This window comes from Doryrhamphus excisus, linkage group LG5 (assembly GCF_037039965.1).
Source record: "Doryrhamphus excisus strain RoL-2023G ecotype Guam linkage group LG5, RoL_Dexc_Guam_v1.1, whole genome shotgun sequence".
Lineage (NCBI taxonomy): Eukaryota > Metazoa > Chordata > Actinopteri > Syngnathiformes > Syngnathidae > Doryrhamphus > Doryrhamphus excisus.
In genome coordinates this window covers 14,353,338-14,372,975 of record NC_136361.1, presented here as the reverse complement: position 1 = coordinate 14,372,975, position 19,638 = coordinate 14,353,338, and the positions used below count along the sequence as shown (strand labels likewise).

Below are 19,638 nucleotides of genomic sequence, written 5' to 3'. Positions count from 1 at the left end.
GACCCCTGCGACAGGCCACTTGACCCCGCTTTGCCCTTGGGCCAGGAAAGCTCTGCGTGGTCCACCGGCTGAGGCTCACGAGCCACAGGGTAAGGAATGGTCAGGGCCGAACAAACGAGGTCAGGGCAGCAATGCTGAGAGATTTATCTCCCTGCGAAGTGCTTTGCAGCCTTCTGGCAGAGAAGAGCTCGCCGCAAAGCTTGGCTTTGTATGCTGCTGATGAATGATGAATTTGTGCAACCTTGCCACGGATGTTTTTGCACTTTGCCACGGTCCTGACACGGCCAAGAAGAGCTTAAACTGCAAAATAAGGAAGAAATCAATAATGATCATGTCGACACTGACATTTCATTCCTTTTCTGCAGTAAACTTATTTTTATGCTCTGCCAGTAGAGAAAGAGTTACCTCTACTTACTATGATAGGAACCTAAATATAGATAGAAGACCCCCAACAACTAGCCATTAGAAAGCTTTGCATGTGACATACAATACATAAATCAATAAATATGTCACCCCAAACCTCCATTTAAAATCAAACCGTTTCATAAATGGGTCTCGGTCCACTTGTATGTGAACTCTAGTGCAGTTGGGGTCACTTGAGTGCAAATGATGGAGACCAGTGTTGAAATGACAGCAAAAAGTATGCAGAAATGACAAATTTGTAAGAGATAATGTGATGACTCTCACTAGGGGTTTGGCTCTATTTAAAAGGATATTTTAGAAATGTTTTGTGAAGTCTCAGGTGGTTAATATAGCAGAAAGTAAAAATTACCTACTTATTCTACCCAGCCGACGGCATCTTTTGGTAATATGCTACGACTGTCCATTCAGGCCCTTACTTTTGCTCCAATGATAAACATACCAATGTCAACATTCAGCACTAAAAGGACACACTAAGTATCTTTTTTTTTTTTTTTTTTTTTTTAAATCAAGGTGTGAACACATCTAAAGGCTATGTCCCCACAAACCCAGATATTTTTAAAAACACGTTAAAAAAATGTCTTTCCACATAAAAACATATTGATATACATCTAATCTCAGGCTCCTTTTGGCCAATCAGAAGCTTTAAAATCCAATTCCAGCTAACTAGGTCATGAAAATTATCACTATTATATTATAATACCTCACAGCGAGGAGACCAGGGTTCAATTCCACCCTCGGCCATCTCTGTGTGGAGTTTGCATGTTCTCCCCGTGCATGCGTGGGTTTTCTCCGGGTACTCCGGTTTCCTCCCACATTCCAAAAACATGCTAGGTTAATTGGTGACTCCAAATTGTCCATAGGTATGAATGTGAGTGTGAATGGTTGTTTGTCTATATGTGCCCTGTGATTGGCTGGCGACCAGTCCAGGATGTACCCCGCCTCTCGCCCGAAGACAGCATCCCCCGCGATCCGCGTGAGGATAAGTGGTAGAAAATGAATCAATGAATGAACACCAAACATGCTCTCTTCTGTTGTGGAGTTGCATCATCACCACTTTGTTCGCCTCTCGTCTGAAGACAGCTGGGATAGGCTCCAGCACCCCCCGCGACCCTCGTGAGGATAAGCGGTAGAAAATGAATGAATGAATGAATCTTATAATACACCTTGTAACACGCATGGGCTGCTACCACTACACGGAATTAAACCAACACCCATCAACGGTTATCCAAACTCAGGTATCGGGATCATATCAAAAGTGAATAACTGTGTATTTATGTGTAAACACAAGTGCTAAACTAGGCGACCTACTGTGAGTTCATGACAGACATGCTATTGTCTTCAGTATGCTATCAAATGATTCAGGAGAAGTTATTGGATAATTTTCCGTTAAGGTCACTCGGATCCAACATGACCTCACACTCCAGTAATACATCAGCAAGCAGCACTAAAAATGTACTAATTCCTCGTCATTCTTCCTCAAGCCTCCTAACATAAAAATAAATAGGTCCGACGCCTGTATCAATCCATCTCGCCCCGGCCGCTCTTTTAAAGCGATGCTGCGGGCTTTTACCCAAATGGCGGCAGGGCCACCGGTATCATTTATAACGAGACGGCAGCCGCTAATGCAGCACGCGGTTTCAGCTTCCATGTTTTATTCATGCTGTTTTATTATTAGGGCCCCCACTTAAAAAAGGTGAGGCGCTCTCGTCTTCTCCGGCCTGCATCCTTCAGGGGGGCTGACTGAGGCGTGAGCTTTATCTATCACCCTGACAAGAGCGCCTTTCCCTGGGAAGTCTTTCAGAAAACTTCAAACGGCTTCACTATTGATTCCCCCCCTCCCCTCCCCTCCCCTCCCCACACCACCAACCCTCTCTCCACCTGGGCACCGGCATGCAGGGGGAGGGAAATAAAGGATGATAAGTAAAGAGACTGATGGAGATAAAAGTAGAAGAGGCCCGGCCGCTGCATAACAATATGCATGACCTCACTTCACTTCATTGCTCCACTTCTTGTTAGCTTCACATCACCGTATCCGCCGAGTCGACCAGCGCGAGGGATTACGGCGTCAACGGTATGCTAAGTGCGCCGTGACACAAGACGGAGGCGATCATACAGTCACGCTTTGCATCTAAGCAGATTGTTTGTACACATTTCAAACATTCTTCAGGTGACACCTTGAAACGGAGGAACAGTCCTTGAACGGCAGGGATGAATGAAGACGCTCTCATTTTCAATAAATAAGAGCTTAGTCGCAAAGACATCTCAATGAAATCTCCACTTATTTCCACTAGTGAGCCTAATCGAGCAGCAAAATAACATACTGGAAACTAGTATCCAGTCATCCAGTAAGCCGGATGCAAAGGGAATGTTGCTGTTGTGGTCCGAAGCATGACGTGCTTCATGTTTGATGGCAGATTTTCCATCAGGATTTTTTGGTAGACAGCATCATTCATGGTTCCATTTATCACAGCGGGTCTTCCAGCAAAACAACCCCGGGCCACCACACTACTACCACCATATTTTACTGTTTGATTGATGTATTTTTTTTCTTTTTCTGAAAGCAGCATTACTTTTATACCAGATGTAGTGAAACACACACTTCCCATAAAGTTCAACTTTTGTGTCGTTGATGCTAAGAGTCCACTGGGCGGGCGCCAGTTGATGCCAGTTCACACCAATTAGGTGCCTAGTGGCGCGTAGTGGCTCAAACTGCCTCCCAACTGGCTTGTGGTGGCCCGTAATGGTGGCAAAAATTGAGTTTGGCGGCAAGAAAATTAAAAAATTAAAATAAAATAAAAATAAAAATAAAAGTTTAAAATCTTTGTCCACCAAGTGGAACCAAATGTCGCAAACAATCCACCTATTGGAATCCACTGGGATGTCATGGCGCAAACAAGCCACCTATTGGAATCCACTGGAATGTAATGTTGTGAGCCAAGTTGCAAGTAATCCAAGTTACCACCATATTTTACTGTTTGATTGATGTATTTTTTTCTTTTTCTGAAAGCAGCATTACTTTTATACCAGATGTAGTGAAACACACACTTCCCATAAAGTTCAACTTTTGTGTCATTGATGCTAAGAGTCCACTAGGCCAGCGCCAGTTGGTGCCAGTTCGCGGCAAAGATTATGTGATTGGCGCGTAGCAGCTCGCTGTGGCTATTACAGACCACAGACTATTTTCTCAAATCATTGAGATGTTTTCTGGCAAAATTGAGATGAGCCTTAAAGGGGACCTGTTATGCTTTGTCCACTTTTCTGACCTATAAATGTAGTTACAACGTTGTATTCCCGTTTTAAACGATGGTTTGTGCATTTGGAAGTGAGGCCTTAAAGAAGTTTGTGATTGCTCAAAACGCTCAATTTCAAAAGGCGTGGTAAAACGGCCCCTTTGTGATGTCACAGAGGTTCATAGTTTGGAATTCCTTTGGGCGTGTGACCAATCACAGCGGAGTGGGCATGCCCGGAGGTGGAATAAATTAAAACAGACCATTTTGGCAGAAAGCAGAAATCAAAGGAAATACAGCTGGAACTGGTGAATATTCAGGTTATTGTGTGTAGCTGCTCTATAAGAGTCCACAACTCAATACAAAGAGATAAAAAATGAGCCCAATGAATTTTGGACTTCTCAGCTTTGTTGAAGTCAGCTTAAAAGAGGGCTTCCGTTCGTCATTCAACACCTCCTTGATTAGAATGTGAACTGAAGTTGAACAGTTAGGTTTGACAGCTCTAAAATAAAAACCACCCCCCCTCCTCCTCCTCCTTTGCGGCAGGGAGCGTTTATGTAGCGAGGTTGAGGTGAGAGCGGCAGGTGGAGTGGATGGCAGGTGGTGGTTGTCACGCCATGTTTTGCTGTTTGACATGAGAGTTACGTGTCAATCAATGGCTTCCACCATGCTCCTCCTGTGGGGGCCCTGCGCTATCGATTTATGAGCGTGTTAAGAGTGCCAGGGGGTGTTTACACCGACACACACACACACACTTCTCACATTGGCAGAGGAAAAAAAACAAAAAAAAACACTCACCAGACAATAGTTCGGACAAATAAGCTGAAAGTCTCCAATCAAAGATGTTTATGTACTTAAAAGGACTTTATTAACTCACAGATGACACACCAGGCTTTAGGCTGATCCCATCCTTTCTACAAGGACTTTTGCTTTCTACTTTATTGTCTTAATGACTTGCTTATCTGCTTAAATTCATGTGAGACCCTCTCTCCTTTTTAGCGAGCCTCTAAAAACAATCCACAGCACTTTGCAAGGTTCATGAGGTCCGCCGTCTCTCATTAACCCGATAAGGACGAATCATTAACAAGTCATTAAATCATATCTGCTTCCCAATCACTAAGCCACCTCCCGTGCGAGCAAATAAATTTGGATTATCATAGTTGTGTTGTCCAGACAATGATTGGTGTGCGTAATAACGAGCTTGTTTTTTACATATTGTCATATTTGTATCTTCATTTTGAAGGAGCCCTTTTATGCAAAAGTCATTTTTTAATGACGTTATACATGTTTATCAGCAGAAGATTTGAGAAAACTTATTGTCTAGAATACTTATTGTCACCTTCACATAAAACTATTATTGACTCATTCCCTGCCAAACATTTTGAGAGAAGAGAGCTCCATACTGAAATAGTTTTGAATATGAATATGGAGTTTTAGGACTACATTAATATTGAAACTATGGAAGGAAACTTTAGACTCTCTTTTATCAGAAAAAAAGTTAGTTTGAGTTTGTTTCTAGCATTTGGGGGTCTTTATAAATTTGCAGTACAACATAGGGTGGTTTCAGCAAAAACACCTATTTTTGACCAAAAAATTGAGAAAATTAACTTTTTCTCTATGTAAGGAAACTTTAGACTCCCTTTCATCAGAAAAAAGTTAGTTTGAGTTTGTTTCTCGCGTTTTGGGGTCTTTATAAATCTGCAGTACAACATAGGGTGGTTTCAGCAAAAACACCTATTTTTGACCAAAAAATTGAGAAAATTAACTTTTTCTCTATGTAGGGAAACTTTAGACTCCCTTTCATCAGAAAAAAGTCAGTTTGTTTGAGTTTGTTTCTAGCGTTTTGGGGTCTTTATATATCCGCAGTACAACATAGGGTGGTTTCAGCAAAAACCTCTATTTTTGACCAAAAAATTGAGAAAATTAACTTTTTCTGCAGAGAAGCAAATTCAAGCAGAAAGCTGACTGACGTCCATATTTTTGGTCGTAAAGCTTGGAGTGCAGCGCTGCTCCTTCGTGCTTTCAAGTTTTTGGTGGGATGCCATCGACACCCGCGACCTTACACTTCATGTTTGCGGCTTTTATGACCTTGTCAAGTCTTGGTGCTTCGTTCAATTTGTCTTTTATAGGCTGCTGAGGGATCTGCTGGATCACAGATTTGTTGACTGCATGGTCAGCGCTTGAGAGGATCTGGAAGTGTTCTGCCCAACGGTTCAGGACGGTTCACCTAATCGGTGAGGAGTATCTGGCCGTCTGTACTACACAGGGTCTGATCACTTGGTGTGAGGGGCCGTAAACGGCACCTAAAGCTTTGTAGAAGCCCCTCTAATCACCAGTGCGGGCAGAGCGTTGGGTGTTCTTGGCGCAGTTGGTCCCCCACTCATTCTGAAATCTATAAAATGATAATTAATAGACAAATGGTCAATGACTTAGGGGCAATTAGTTGCCAAATCCCATGGGGGCTCCTGAAAAAACCTTTTGTTTGATAGCTGCTATGTTTTTCAACCAATCTTACTTAATCTTGCTCCCTTAAAAGTGTGTAGCACATGTCCTGACAATTCGGTTAAACGCCCTAAAGTTACAGTGCATGTTTTTGCAAAGAATTGAAAAAAGTCAAGACTTTATGATTTATGTTGATAAAATTTTGTGTTTCCGTTTGTCAGAAAAATTACAGCAGTCTGTGCTGTAATTTTTTTTTGTAATTTAACTCAGTAGCAGAGCATGTTTCGACTAATTATCACCATTTGTGGGCAGCGGTAGAAGAGTCCCACATGGGTTTTAGTTTCTAGATGCTCTTGTTGGCCAAACTGATTTTTTGTGTTCTTATGTGCATTTTAACATGAATTTATTTCCTTTATGTTTTTTCAGGATTCCACACATATAGCAGCAGCACTGAAGGTGAGATGGCAAAAATACTCACTCTCTGTTATGTTAACTTTAACATGCACTCCTTTTCCAACAGTAATCCCAGTGATGGCGGATGGCCTCCAGCTATATCACCCTGACCTGAGTCCCTTGTTATTCTTTGCAGAACCCTCCTTTTTAACTCCCATTGACTGGGAGAGAAATGTGTACCTCTAGTGCTTACACATGCTCGGATGTTTGGTGTTGGGCACCCTGAAAGAGGCATAAATTAGCACCCTTCCGACAATGACACCCAGAAGCTTGCTCCCGCTGCTCCACATCAATATGGGGCGAGAAGTGAGCTGCGAGCGAGTGCGTCAGAGGCCAAATGGTTGGGAGGAGATGTCACTTTGTTCGAGCAGATGTCAGAGCATGACCCGCAAATCACACATAGCAAGACCGGCGGCGATGGACTCATTTCACATCTGTACAAATGTATGCACAAAATATTAATATGCGCAGATATAAATAGATCCATGCATGGGGATTCACTGTAAATGAAGAGACTTCATCAATGACCAGCACAACATTGATTCTACACAATAAATTGATGTGACGACCGATGGAGAGACATACAAACAGCCACAAATGAATATTTTACCATAAGTGAAATATTCATGTCATGTCTATGCTAAGACCTCTTATCAGCCCTTTGTGTTGCAATTGTGTGTGACAGTGAGGCATTATGTGGGGAGGAAGAAGAGGTGTATTGGGGTGGTTAAGTGGGGGCCCAGTGTCCCATGAATGTGATATGGGGGGTGAAAAGACAGAAAAAGACATTAAAACTATTAATTAGCGGCATGGCACACTGGCTTATGACAAACTCAACACTTCTGCGTTACTAAATATCATACCTGCCTGTAGAGTTTGATTGACTTTGATTTGGCGTGAAACGTGAAGTGAAAAAAAAAAAAAAACATGCCACGTTTACATGAGTTTTTCTCTTTCCGAATGACCTTTCCGAAAGCAATGGTATACATGGTAAGGAATATTCCAATTGCGTGTCTACATGCACCGCTATAATCAACCAGAATAGTCAATGGGGCATGCGCAGTAAAGTGTGAACACCAACATCACGTGATACCGACATCCTCGAGTTTTTCTTTCACTTGTTGGAATAACTCCGTATTGCCAGTTTTTCCTTCGTCCAGTCTTGAAATTTTGTTTGAATCATAAACAAACTTTCCGCAGCAGTCCAGTGCCGATTGCTCGTCTCCATTTTTATAACTGAGAAACGTCTCGATCTGCGTGTTACGTCATATCTCAGCATTCGCTGAAAGAACGCACAAGAAACCAGGAAAAGATAAAGTTAAATCTTGCTAATATTTTATAATTAAGCTCGGCACATGTTTTATATAGATATGTATTTTCTTTTTTTAATAAAACTGGACTTGTGAATGGCGTATAGAAGGGTTTAGATTCTGTTCCACAGATGGCGCTAATGCACACGAAAGCTGCTTGCCAACCGCCAATACACAACAGAAGAAGAAAAACACCACAAAGAAGAACACAGTCTGGCAACTTTCCGTTTGAGCGGGTACAAGATACGTACCTCAATCGGATTGGGGAAAGGAATATTCCACCCCTGTGAATCCGATTATATGTTCATTCGGATTGGCACTTTTCTTTCGAAATGAGGTGTAGATTCTTTCCGTTTGAGCAAATAACCGAATGGAATTGGAATATTTGGGTCCATGTATACATGGCTACTGACAATTTAAACGCATATTGTTTTAACGCAGGCAGCACGGCGGACGAGTGGTTAGGGCACAGACCTCACAGCTAGGAGACCAGGGTTCAATTCCACCCTCGGCCATCTCTGTGTGGAGTTTGCATGTTCTCCCCGTGCATGTGTGGGTTTTCTCTGGGTACTCCGGTTTCCTCCCACATTCCAAAAACATGCTAGGTTAATTGGCAACTCCAAATTGTCCATAGGTATGAATGTGAGTGTGAATGGTTGTTTGTCTATATGTGCCCTGTGATTGGCTGGTGACCTGTCCAGGGCGTACCCCGCCTCTCGCCCAAAGACAGCTGGGATAGGCTCCAGCACCCCCCGCGACCCTCGTGAGGAAAAGCGGTAGAAAATGAATGAATGAATGTTTTAACGCAGCAAAATGGAGACTAAGTAGTAAAATACTGCCGGGTCCAAAGCTAAGACACAGGCACAGGACAAGCTAATATTAGCTCAATGAGTTGTTTACATCAGTGACGAGGCATTGTTGGAACCCAGCAGTACCATAGACTGCCTATTTTTGCTAATGAAAAAGAGTCAATAAGAGTCAATAACCAACTACATTACAGCATGAGTAGGTGGGGGGGGGGGGCATGAGGTAAGCATATACACTAACCAGTTAATATTTTGTAATCTTTCATTCAATGGAACAACTACAGAGGTCATCATGCTTCATTTTGACCGCAAAGATGCCAGTTGTCATTTTTTTCTGTCCGGTGAGGAATACCGTGTCCAGTTTTATCGTCTTCCGCTTCCCATCGCTGGCAGCATCAAGGGCAAAAGCAATTGACGTGAAACTTCCAAAAAGGCATTTGGCCACATGTGTCACTTAAGAAGTGGGATGCGGGGGGGGTGGGTGGGGAGGTGGGGTGTGGTGGATGGAGCTTGGCCAGAGCCAGCCCACCCTCCACTCCAGCGGGATCATTTGTTACTCAGCCCTGATTGGCCCTGACAAAACAATACCCTAAAAACTCACCAAAGTAAATTACAGTCCTGGTAAATGGTCGCTTATGGATGGGGTGGAGAGGCAGGAAGGAAGTAGCTGTCGGTCGCTCGGTGGACCCCCGCCTGCGTCCCCCCTTCAGTTGCCTTGGCCCCTTGCCAGACAGAAAACAAAGTAATGCGCATTTGATATTAATAACGGAGATGATATTGATCCGCACAGTGCTGCTATGCCTCGCTTCAAGGTGGGCCAACCCCCCCATTGGGGAGGAAAAGGAGGGGTAACAAGGTAGAAAAGGGCGGGAGGGGAGGCTCCTTGAACAACCAATACCCCACTACTCTGCCTCTCATCCTCCCCTCCTTGCTGAAAGCCACTCTTGCTGAGGGTCCATTTCATTGGAGTGTCTTTAATTATGTGAAATGGATTCCATGGGGGAAAAGAAAGAAATGGCAGCTAGCGGTGCTCGTCACTCACGGAAGAATAGGAGACTTCAAGGCTGTGCACTTCCATTTGTTATGGAACATTTTAAACTATTTTATAGCCAACTATTTGAGCATAGCAATGTGATTTTAAGATGTGTAGCAAAGCCTGCATTTTTTTTTTTACAATTTGGTCAGCACGGTACACATGAGGTGTCATCGTTTAGCTTGGGATGTGGTTGGAGAAGGTATGATGTCCATGAGGAAGGAGGTTTTTCCTTTTTGACATCATCCGAAATTTTAGAAGCCAACATTTTAGCGCCTCTTCGCAAAAGTGGCACAAACAAGTGTAGAGGATAAATAACGCTCATGTTTGGTGCTCATAAACGGACCCTAAGGACACACTTTCTGTTCATTCATTCATTCATTTTCTACCGCTAATCCTTACGAGGGTCGCGGGGGTGCTGGAGCCTATCCCAGCTGTCTTCGGACAAAAGGTGGGGTACACCCTGGACTGGTCGCCAGCCAATCACAGGGCACATATAGACAAACAACCATTCACACTCACATTCATACCTATGGACAATTTGGAGTCGCCAATTAACCTAGCATGTTTTTGGAATGTGGGAGGAAACCGGAGTACCCGGAGAAAACCCACGCATCGGGAGAACATCCAAACTCCACACAGAGATGGCCGAGGGTGGAATTGAACCCTGGTCTCCTAGTTGTGAGGACACGACCGCCGTGCAGCCCCCACACATTACTGTTGAAACATAAAAAAGTAGTATAGACCATCAAAATAAAATAAGTCTGGAGAATAAACATTAAGAAATATGAAAAATACAAAATAGCATTGTGATTAATACAAATAAATAAATAATGGAGAAAAATATGGAAACTAACAATAAAAACACAAAAATAAATGCATCAAATTGTAATAAAAAAACATTGTCGATAAAAATGTAAAAATATGGAGTAAAAAGGCTGCACAGCGGAGAAAGTGGTTAGCTCAGAGGCCTCACAGCTCGAAGACCCGAGTTCAATTCCACCCTCGGCCATCTCTGTGTGGAGTTTGCATGTTCTCCCCGTGCATGCGTGGGTTTTTTTCCGGGTACTCCGGTTTCCTCCCACATTCCAAAAACATGCTAGGTTAATTGGTGACTCCAAATTGTCCATAGGTATGAATGTGAGTGTGAATAGTTGTTTGTCTATATGTGCCCTGTGATTGGCTGGCGACCAGTCCAGGGTGTACCCCGCCTCTCGCCTGAAGACAGCTGGGATAGGCTCCAGCACGCCCGCAACCCTATTGAGGATAAGCGTCAGAAAATGAATGAATGAAAAGATTAAAAACACCCATCAAACTAACAATACATCATAAGCGATGACATCAAAGTTGCATCACAAACATTTGTATGTGGCACAAACTCCTCCCTCACATAACCAGCACTTTAGAGTCATTGCCAACTGCATATTTAGAATCCAAACAAACCTTGGTAATAACTCAAGACTGCAGACAAACTGAGCGAGCAAGATTGTTGAGGTGTGGAGCACGTCATCATTTGCATGCCAATGGTATTTATCTGCAAACTCCCCTTGCTCATTTTTATGCCAATATCAGCCGTTAATGCATCAAGTGGCATCACAGCAAAAGAGCATGTGTCTAATACTTGGGCATATGTATTTTGTTCTTATTTTAAATGCCAAACAACTTTCCCACTGAGGCACAACAAAGCTCTTAAGCTCTGACATGAACTAATCACTCCTGTCACGTCGGGAAATTGTTCCTTTTTGAAAGTCAGTGTGTAAAACACGAACTTGGGCGGGAGTGGACTGGAGTTGACGCCCCGATTTCAGTGTGTCTATTGCTGTGTGAAAGTACAACGCCTTCCTTGTGAATGGAAATGACAGCAATTAGACATTTACAGTCAAAGAACATTCCAGGACTGTGCTAAGCAAACGACAGATTGTCCTCGTCGACCTCAGTGTCAAGCATCGAGACTGCAAAGGTAACGATACCTATCTTTACTCTCCAAATTCAATCAACAAATCGTTTTTGCTGTTTTTGTCTTTGTGTGTTTATATACAGAAGAGTGTAGAATTAAATAATCTCTGCTACTTTCTACTCCTTTTGGAACATGTTGTGAAATGTAAACATGTGTGTCAATGTAACTTTCTCAAGTATGTTGCAAATAATAACCATTATCATTAGGGATGTTTTGATCTGGGTTCTATGCTGCCGATACCAATATCGATATTCCATGAGTGAAATCAGCCGATACTGATAGCAATACAGATCACATACATGCACTGTAAATGCTTAAATGGACTACTGGCTATATCAGGGGTCACCAGGCTTTTTTTCTTGTGAGAGCTACTTTGCTTTTGCACTGATTTTCATAGCTGATTTCATGTCAAACAAACTTGTATTACCAGAACATTGACCAAATGCTGGCATCCACAACTCTTCTCGCATTCATTGGAAACCTGAATGAAAAACAGGTTTGCGCATAGAGTTTAGAAGTGGTTGCAGAGGGCGACCGTAGCCCGATGCAGCCCGGCACACAACAAAAGTTCCTCCTGCACTAAAAGTGCCCAATACTGTCTGCATGCTCCCAAATCCGTACAGCGGTGGCACTTACTATCCCCAAATATTACAGTGGGTTCCGACTGGGATCAGCGAAAACGATCAGCCTTTTAAAACAAGTATTGATACCATCATGCTTTTTCACTGATATCAGCCTATACCGATTGTTGACCTATCAATCAACACACCCATAATTACCATTATATGTAAATCCAGCCCTGATTTATTTACATATTTTTTCTCAGATGTTGTTTCCTCTCTGCATGTTGGTCCTCCTCAATGGAGTTGTAAGTCCAAGTCCACCTGATGACCTATCCAGTAATACTGTGTTTGATTTATTGGCGTTCTCTACAGTTTGATTTCAACCATGTGCCATTTTTCTCCACAGTGGTCCTTCAGTGTCAAGAAAGGTTGGTAGCTATGAGTCAAATACTCTTGTTTTCACACCACCATGTCCTTGCCTTCACCCTTAAACATACATAACTTAAATATGAGTATTACATTAAGCATGATAAAAAATATGGCACATTAAGATAAGATATGCCTTTATTCGTCCCTCAGTGGGGAAATTTGCATTGCACAGCAGCAAGAGTACAGAATCAGTTAAGCAGTACAAAATACACAATATAGAAAAATAAACAATATAAACAACCCAAGTATTAACAAAATCAACAGTTTTTCCCAGAGTTATATACAATACAGTATGCAGATAATATGAAACGAGATTAGATATATGACCAGTCTATACACTGAGATCTTGCTAGAGTTAATATGAGGCATTATAGAAATACTTCACATAAAATTTAATATATTGCATTTAGAGCCTTAATATTGCACATGGAGGTTGATCAGATATTGCACAGGTGAGGTGCACTACACAAATATGGTATATTTGGTGTATATACCATTGAAATACGATGTCAAATGTTATATTGGAAGCATGTTTGATACCATCTTTGTTTGACATGTGCGTCTTTCCACCTACCTAACAACTGCCTGTCAGTCAATGACTGTCCTAAAGGCTGGACTCAGCTGAACGATCAGTGTTACATCTACCAAGCTTACCCCAGGGATTTTACCGATGCAGAGGTACAGTGTGGAAGAATTTCACTCAGTGGTGTTGATACCAGCTATTAGAATCAGCAAATCATCTGTTTGTTTTACACTTTGATGCAAAGAAGGTGATCTCTCTGTAAAACAGGGGTAGGGGAACCGATAGCTTTTTGCTGACATTTTAAAGTAAAACACTACACAGATCACAGTCGTGTTGAAAATGTTCAAAATATCAAACTTTCTTATGCATTTTAACCCATCCACTCATTTTCCACTACAAAGTGGGTGGCCAGGACCTATAGTCATCACTAGCTCATTCTGCACAGCCAACTGATGAAGAAGATGGCGGAAATAATGAAAGATATAAAGTACGGTAGGCGGCATGGCGGTCGAGTGGTTAGCGCCCAGACCTCACAGCTAGGAGGACCAGGGTTCGATTCCACCCTCGGTCATCTCTGTGTGTAGCTTGCATGTTCTCCCCGTGGGTTTTCTCCGGGTTTTCTCCCACATTCCAAAAACATGCTAGGTTAATTGGTGACTCCAAATTGTCCATAGGTATGAATGTGAGTGTGAATGGTTGTTTGTCTATATGTGCCCTGTGGTTGGCTGGCGACCAGTCCAGGGTGTACCCCGCCTCTCGCCCAAAGACAGCTGGGATAGGCTCCAGCACCCCCACGACCCTCGTGAGGAAAAAGCGGTAGAAAATGAATGAATGAATGAATAAAGTACGGTGCAAAACCATGCCGAACCAGAAGTTGCAATAAATGAATCATTTATTATTGGCTAGCTTCAATTAAAATAAATAAATTCAGAGACTTATTCAATGCTAAATTGTTGGTCTTGCTTTAAAAAAAGCACACATTTAGTTAAAAAAACATGATATGTGCCTTTCATGGCTCTGTTAGCCAAACATCGAAAGGAGGAGGCGGCTCATTATTGTTTTGTTTTACCCTCCTTTTAGAGGACCTGCAACATTTTAGGCGGGAATCTGGTCTCCATACACAGCAATTTGGAATATCGTGTCATTCTTAATCTCATCGAGGAAGGTGGTGGTGGCGATCAAGACACCTGGATTGGAATCCATGATAACATTGAGGTGAAACCTTTATCAATTCACGCTTTGTCTCTATTTTACCGCAATGCATTTCATGAAAACGTGACAAACCGTATACATACAGTAAATATACATGTTTTCATATTGCTGTGACTGAGCCTGGATGAATACTGCATAGTTCATGTGACAAGTCAGCCAGACTCCAGACGGGTTTGTTTAGATTTTCCTCAGCTCACCTTTATTTCAGTTTGGATCTAAAGTTACTTCGTAAACTTGTTTGGTAACTTTGGTGACACAGACATTGACTGGCCACAACATAAGGTACACCCGCACAGACTGTACAAGAACTGCATTAAACATTATGCCTGTATGGCTATCATACTGCAAAGTGCTGATTGTTAATACATTATGTACATAAGAGTAAAATGTAAAATATTATACCCTTTCAAATACTTGACAGTATACATGTTACAGTATAAACTTGTTTTATAAAGGTGCAGGTGAATAATAAAGAACAAATACAGCAACTTCTGATCAATCCATGTCGATTTAAGACTTCAAGCCCCACCCATTTCTAATTTAACCACGCCTACTTTCGGTTTATGCCCCACCCATTCCGAGTGCAGATACACATAATTTGGTGAAGCAACCGTTTAATATGATGGTCACACGTTATATTAGCATAAGCATACATTAAAAATTATGTAAATCTGGTACATTAGAGGTACAAACCATTAACTATGATGTCAGTATGGTACATAATGTATATACAAATAAATATGCGTTAGAGGTATATACGGTACCAATAAATAGTGTAAATATGGTACATTAAACATGGATAAAAATGGCATATCTGGTGTATTGACCATTTAATATGATGTTAATTCCTTCGGATTGTCAGTATGGTACATTGGGGTATATACAGTAATGATAATGTAAATATACATTAAACATGGCCTATCTGATGTAGCAACAAATGTGTTATATTAGAGGTTACCTACCATTTAGCATGATGCAAATATATGTTAGCAGTATACACTCATAAATATGATTTAAATACTGTACATTAGGGATATTTACCAGTAAATATGATATATTTGAGGTGCCATTAATCACAGGTAAATATGACATATTTGGTGTACAGACCATTTAATATGATGCCAATATGTTATATTAGAGGTACATAATCTACATATGGTACAATAGAGGTATTAACAAAAAAATTGTGTAAATATTGTGCATTTCAGATGCATTCAAAAATGTAAATAAGGCATATTTGGTGTTTAGACCATTATATATAATAGATAATACCTGTATGTTAATAAGAGCTCCATGCTATTATATATGGCTATGGTAATTAGCAGTTGGATTTTTTTCCAGAATATGCAATTCATATGGACTGATGGCACACTCAACGACTTTGGTGTCGGAGCTCCTCAAAACCTTGGCGATTGTGTCGAGATTGATGCAGTTAGTAAGTATAACAAAATCATTTCAAATATGATCAGGATTCAGTGGTGTCATACTTAAACGTTTTAGGATTTTTATGACAGCCAAACTCTGGGACGACGTGGACTGCACTGTACCCAAACCATATGTTTGTATCAGAGATGCAAAGTATGGAAGTGGCGACCATGGTCGATTCATAATCTAGTCTAGGAAGGTTTGTCTTGGAATTTGAGTCCATAATTAAAAGAGGCACATTCAAATACTTTTGCTATAGTGTCTATTATGGGGTACCCTCAAAAATCATACTACAGACCAACTCTATCAAGTCAAAATCAGAGTTTGGGTGGAACCCTAATTAATTATGATTCATTATGACGGCAGCAATTGAAGAAGGAATACACATCAAAACACTTGACGAGTTTAATTAGCCACTAATCAGCCTTGAGAGGCAGCCTTGCCCTCTTTAATATGTTCTTAGGTACTTCTTTGTCTCAGCATTCCAGATTTCTGGAGTTTCTTTTTGCCATATGTTAATTCCTGTCCAAGGATGAATAAAGCACATAACTGATCATCGTGTGTTTGACTCATTCTTTTCTCTGACTTTTGAAGATGGGTGCAGAGTAGGGTTGTGACAGTCCACGAATTTGCAATCAAAGAGGCGTACTGAATTCCCACTCTCACATTGAGTGAGAGACGGGAAGGCTAAGTGCATCATGATGTAGGCCCAGATCATCAGCAAAGTCAAGGGGCTCTAATTTGCGCAGCGCAAGGTGACAGTTGGTGGCGCACCCCATACACTGGTAATTTCGTCGAGCGCACCTCCGTGCTCAGCCATTTTGGTAATTTGGTATACTGGACTGTGCCGAGATAGCCGTGGCGGCGCACCAGGGGAGGTGCCCACATTTTCAGGTTGGCGCAGTGGAAATTTCGTGACAATACAGCACACCAAGGGTGCCCTGCTCGGACCTGATCTATTTTTGGTGCAGGCGAAGCGCACCCTGCTTAGTGGTGAATTGCCTGGGCGTGGCGGGCTGTGGGTGGAATAAATTAAAACAGGTTTTGGAAATACAAGGAAATACAAATGAAATAGGTGCAAATTTTTTTATCACAAATATTCTTGTTAGCATCCTTAGCTTGCTAAGAAAATGGCAACCGGACGTCAGCCACGTAACTGATGTTCTCAAAGACTTCCTGCTTTGTCATAAGTCTCAAATTCAAAACACTCAAAGGTGTTTCTCACCTTCTTATACTGACACTTGGAACTTTCTTTGGCTCCATTGTGGATTGTGGAAGTAAGAAACACGATTGTTGAAGAATTAAATCATGCCAAAAGAGGAAGGTGGTGTAAGTATGGTGTCTCACTGCCACATTGTGTCTTTTGGAACAATCATGGGTAGCCTTAACCCTTTATAGGGCACTCACTGAAATACTTCGAAATTTAAAAATTCAATCCTTCAGTGTTATTGGGGGCTATAAGAAGATTTTTTTTCTCTTTCTACTTTTTTAAAAAGTTTCAGGTTTTGGGTGCAAATCAAGATCAAAGAAGTTACCATATACGGTTCCTTGCCCATTTATGGTATGGAAAAGGGACAGGTCAACCTGCACAAGGTGACATCAACAGAGGTACTGTAGTCAGAGTGACTGTGATCAACTTATCATGGTTAGTTTTTATGTTTGGGCCGAGAGTGTCGGGCCCCAAGCGTCAGAAAATTGTAATTTCCGACTTCTGAATGAAGAAGGAAGTTTGATACTGTCTGGCTCACTCTTGATTGATCACAGCCCATGATGTCACTTCCTGTGACATTGTCTGATCTTGGCTGATTGGCATGAGAAAGTCATATGACTGTGTTGCCTTGCTGAGACATGGGGAAACCCTGTTTTTTTAAGTTACCATATATGGCTACTTGCCCTATAAAGGGTTAAATGTCCATTATCCCTCTAATTAGTCATTTACAGTATATTCAATTTTAATTTGAGTTTTCTGCATGTAAAGTGATAATTGTACATTTTTTTTAAAGCTTTCTGGAATGAATCAGTTGGATTTCCATTATTTTCTATGGGAAAAATTGATGAGTGTCTGTTTTGGTTAAAGTTGGACGCTAACTAAGGGTCCACTGTGCATGGGGTGTGTGACTTGTTCCTTTTCAAGATACCTCCAGGCTTAATGTACACAAGGGATAGCGACACAGCTGCACTGATTTTCCAATGTGTGTCTGGGCTCAGGAAACACACACCTTTAGCTTTTCAATAAACCTGCACTTTCTGTTTCATTAGGCGATAATACAAACTAAGCATGAAAAATCAAGCGGGCGTGAGCATTAGCCCTGCCTCCACCCGTCGTGGCGCTACATTAAACAGCGAGTCAGAAATGAGCTGGAAGGTGTCAGTAAATGCTAAATAATGGAGAGGCTGCGTTGGTCTGGGTCAGAGCTCTCCCTCGCTCGGTCTTCTCTCTGATACATTATTAAATGAGGATGCACTTCCCCATCGCAGCGGGAGAGAACAAGGGGCAGGGGGGCACCCTGTCTTCTCCACAGGAATGGAGGATGATGGTGTGTGTGTGTGTGTGTGTGTGTGTGTGTGTGGGATGGGCACACCAAAAAAGAAAGACATAGTGCTTCCCTCCAGCGACAGACAGACACACACACACACACACACACACACACACACACACACCATGCAGAAATACCTTGAGCCCATTTGTACTAATGACTCTCTTTGCCTAATGCACTTTGTGGAGGTTGGATATTTGGACGTAAGGAAAGGGGTGGATGTGTTATACATACAGTACATATAATCTGCCCCCCCCCACGTTACATGCATCATTATCGAGCCAAGAGTTTTGTTTCTGGGATTTCGAAGCATACTTAAATGCACCGCGTCGTGGACAAACACAAAACGTGCCGTGCCCAGGGCAGTGGGAACATGTGGGTCCACCGTGCCGTGGTGTGATGCAGGGATGGGTTTAAAGGTGTCCACCGCCTCCAGCAGGGGGGACCTCTGTAGGGTGGCGGACCAGGGTGCGGTGGCGTCCGGAATGAAGTCCCCGGGGACACGCATTGTGGCAACCCCTCCCCTATCGATCGTTCTGGGGTGAATTATGTCCCGGTAAATATTCAATATCAATATTGGATCGGAACACCCCGAGTTCACTAGCAAAGAGACCAACACCGATTTCTCAAGCGGTTTCAATCCACTTGGTGCACACCAGGGTTGGGATGATTCGATTCTCTTTGGGCCAAAACAACAAACACATCCAAGTTCCTTTTAACTGAACCAAACAAGTGTGAACACACCATTAATTTTTAACAAGTTCTACAAAAGCCCCTTTTGAAGTACTTGTAAAGCAGGCATTTCTCCATCTTTTTTTTTTTTACCTTATGAGGTAGGATCTGACCAACAGTTAAATCTGAGTTGCCAGTCGCTAATTTTCTTTGTTTTCTTTTTCAAGTCAAGGATAAAGAACCCATCATTGCGTTATTCATTTGCTGGGTCAAGGGCGCTGACGCAGGTACAGCACAGACCACCAAGGATAATGGATTCAAGTCTAACATCATTAACTCCATTTTTTAGCCACTAACATAGCTAGCCGGGATTGCTCGCTAAATGTTAATGCGTTGATCTTCTCCAAAGTAACATGCCAGCAGCTTAGCGCCGTGTTTGGAGTCTGTTCTGGCCCGGTGGCAAAGGCCCGCATTGGGGTTCAAGGCTTATTCGGCATATGTAAGAACGCACAGGAGTTAATCTCCCACGAGCGGCCTCATTGAATTATGTACGACGCGCAAGGGCAGCAAGTATGGCTCCATTTTGCTTTCGCCCTCCACTCTCGAATACTTGATCACTGCCGATG

At 42.2% G+C, this 19,638-nt stretch overlaps 1 protein-coding gene across 1 annotated transcript; it reads left to right on the top strand.

The window, feature by feature from the left end:
* The first annotated feature begins 11,590 nt into the window (after positions 1-11,590).
* LOC131105662 (ladderlectin-like) lies at positions 11,591-16,307 on the top strand. The gene is made up of 7 exons (XM_078790464.1): positions 11,591-11,654; positions 12,478-12,519; positions 12,621-12,642; positions 13,236-13,321; positions 14,247-14,381; positions 15,720-15,813; positions 15,879-16,307. Exons 2-7 carry the CDS (start codon positions 12,478-12,480, stop codon positions 15,887-15,889), a joined length of 390 nt encoding a protein of 129 aa, XP_078646590.1. The 5' UTR covers positions 11,591-11,654; the 3' UTR covers positions 15,890-16,307.
* The last annotated feature ends 3,331 nt before the right edge of the window (positions 16,308-19,638 follow it).

Excerpts from the sequence above, each read along its gene's own strand:
- LOC131105662 (XM_078790464.1), top strand. The coding sequence starts at position 12,478 with ATGTTGTTTCCTCTCTGCATGTTGGTCCTCCTCAATGGAGTT. Across the intron at positions 12,520-12,620 it reads TGGTCCTCCTCAATGGAGTT|TGGTCCTTCAGTGTCAAGAA; the intron begins GTAAGTCCAAGT and ends TTTTCTCCACAG. Across the intron at positions 12,643-13,235 it reads GTCCTTCAGTGTCAAGAAAG|TCAATGACTGTCCTAAAGGC; the intron begins GTTGGTAGCTAT and ends ACTGCCTGTCAG.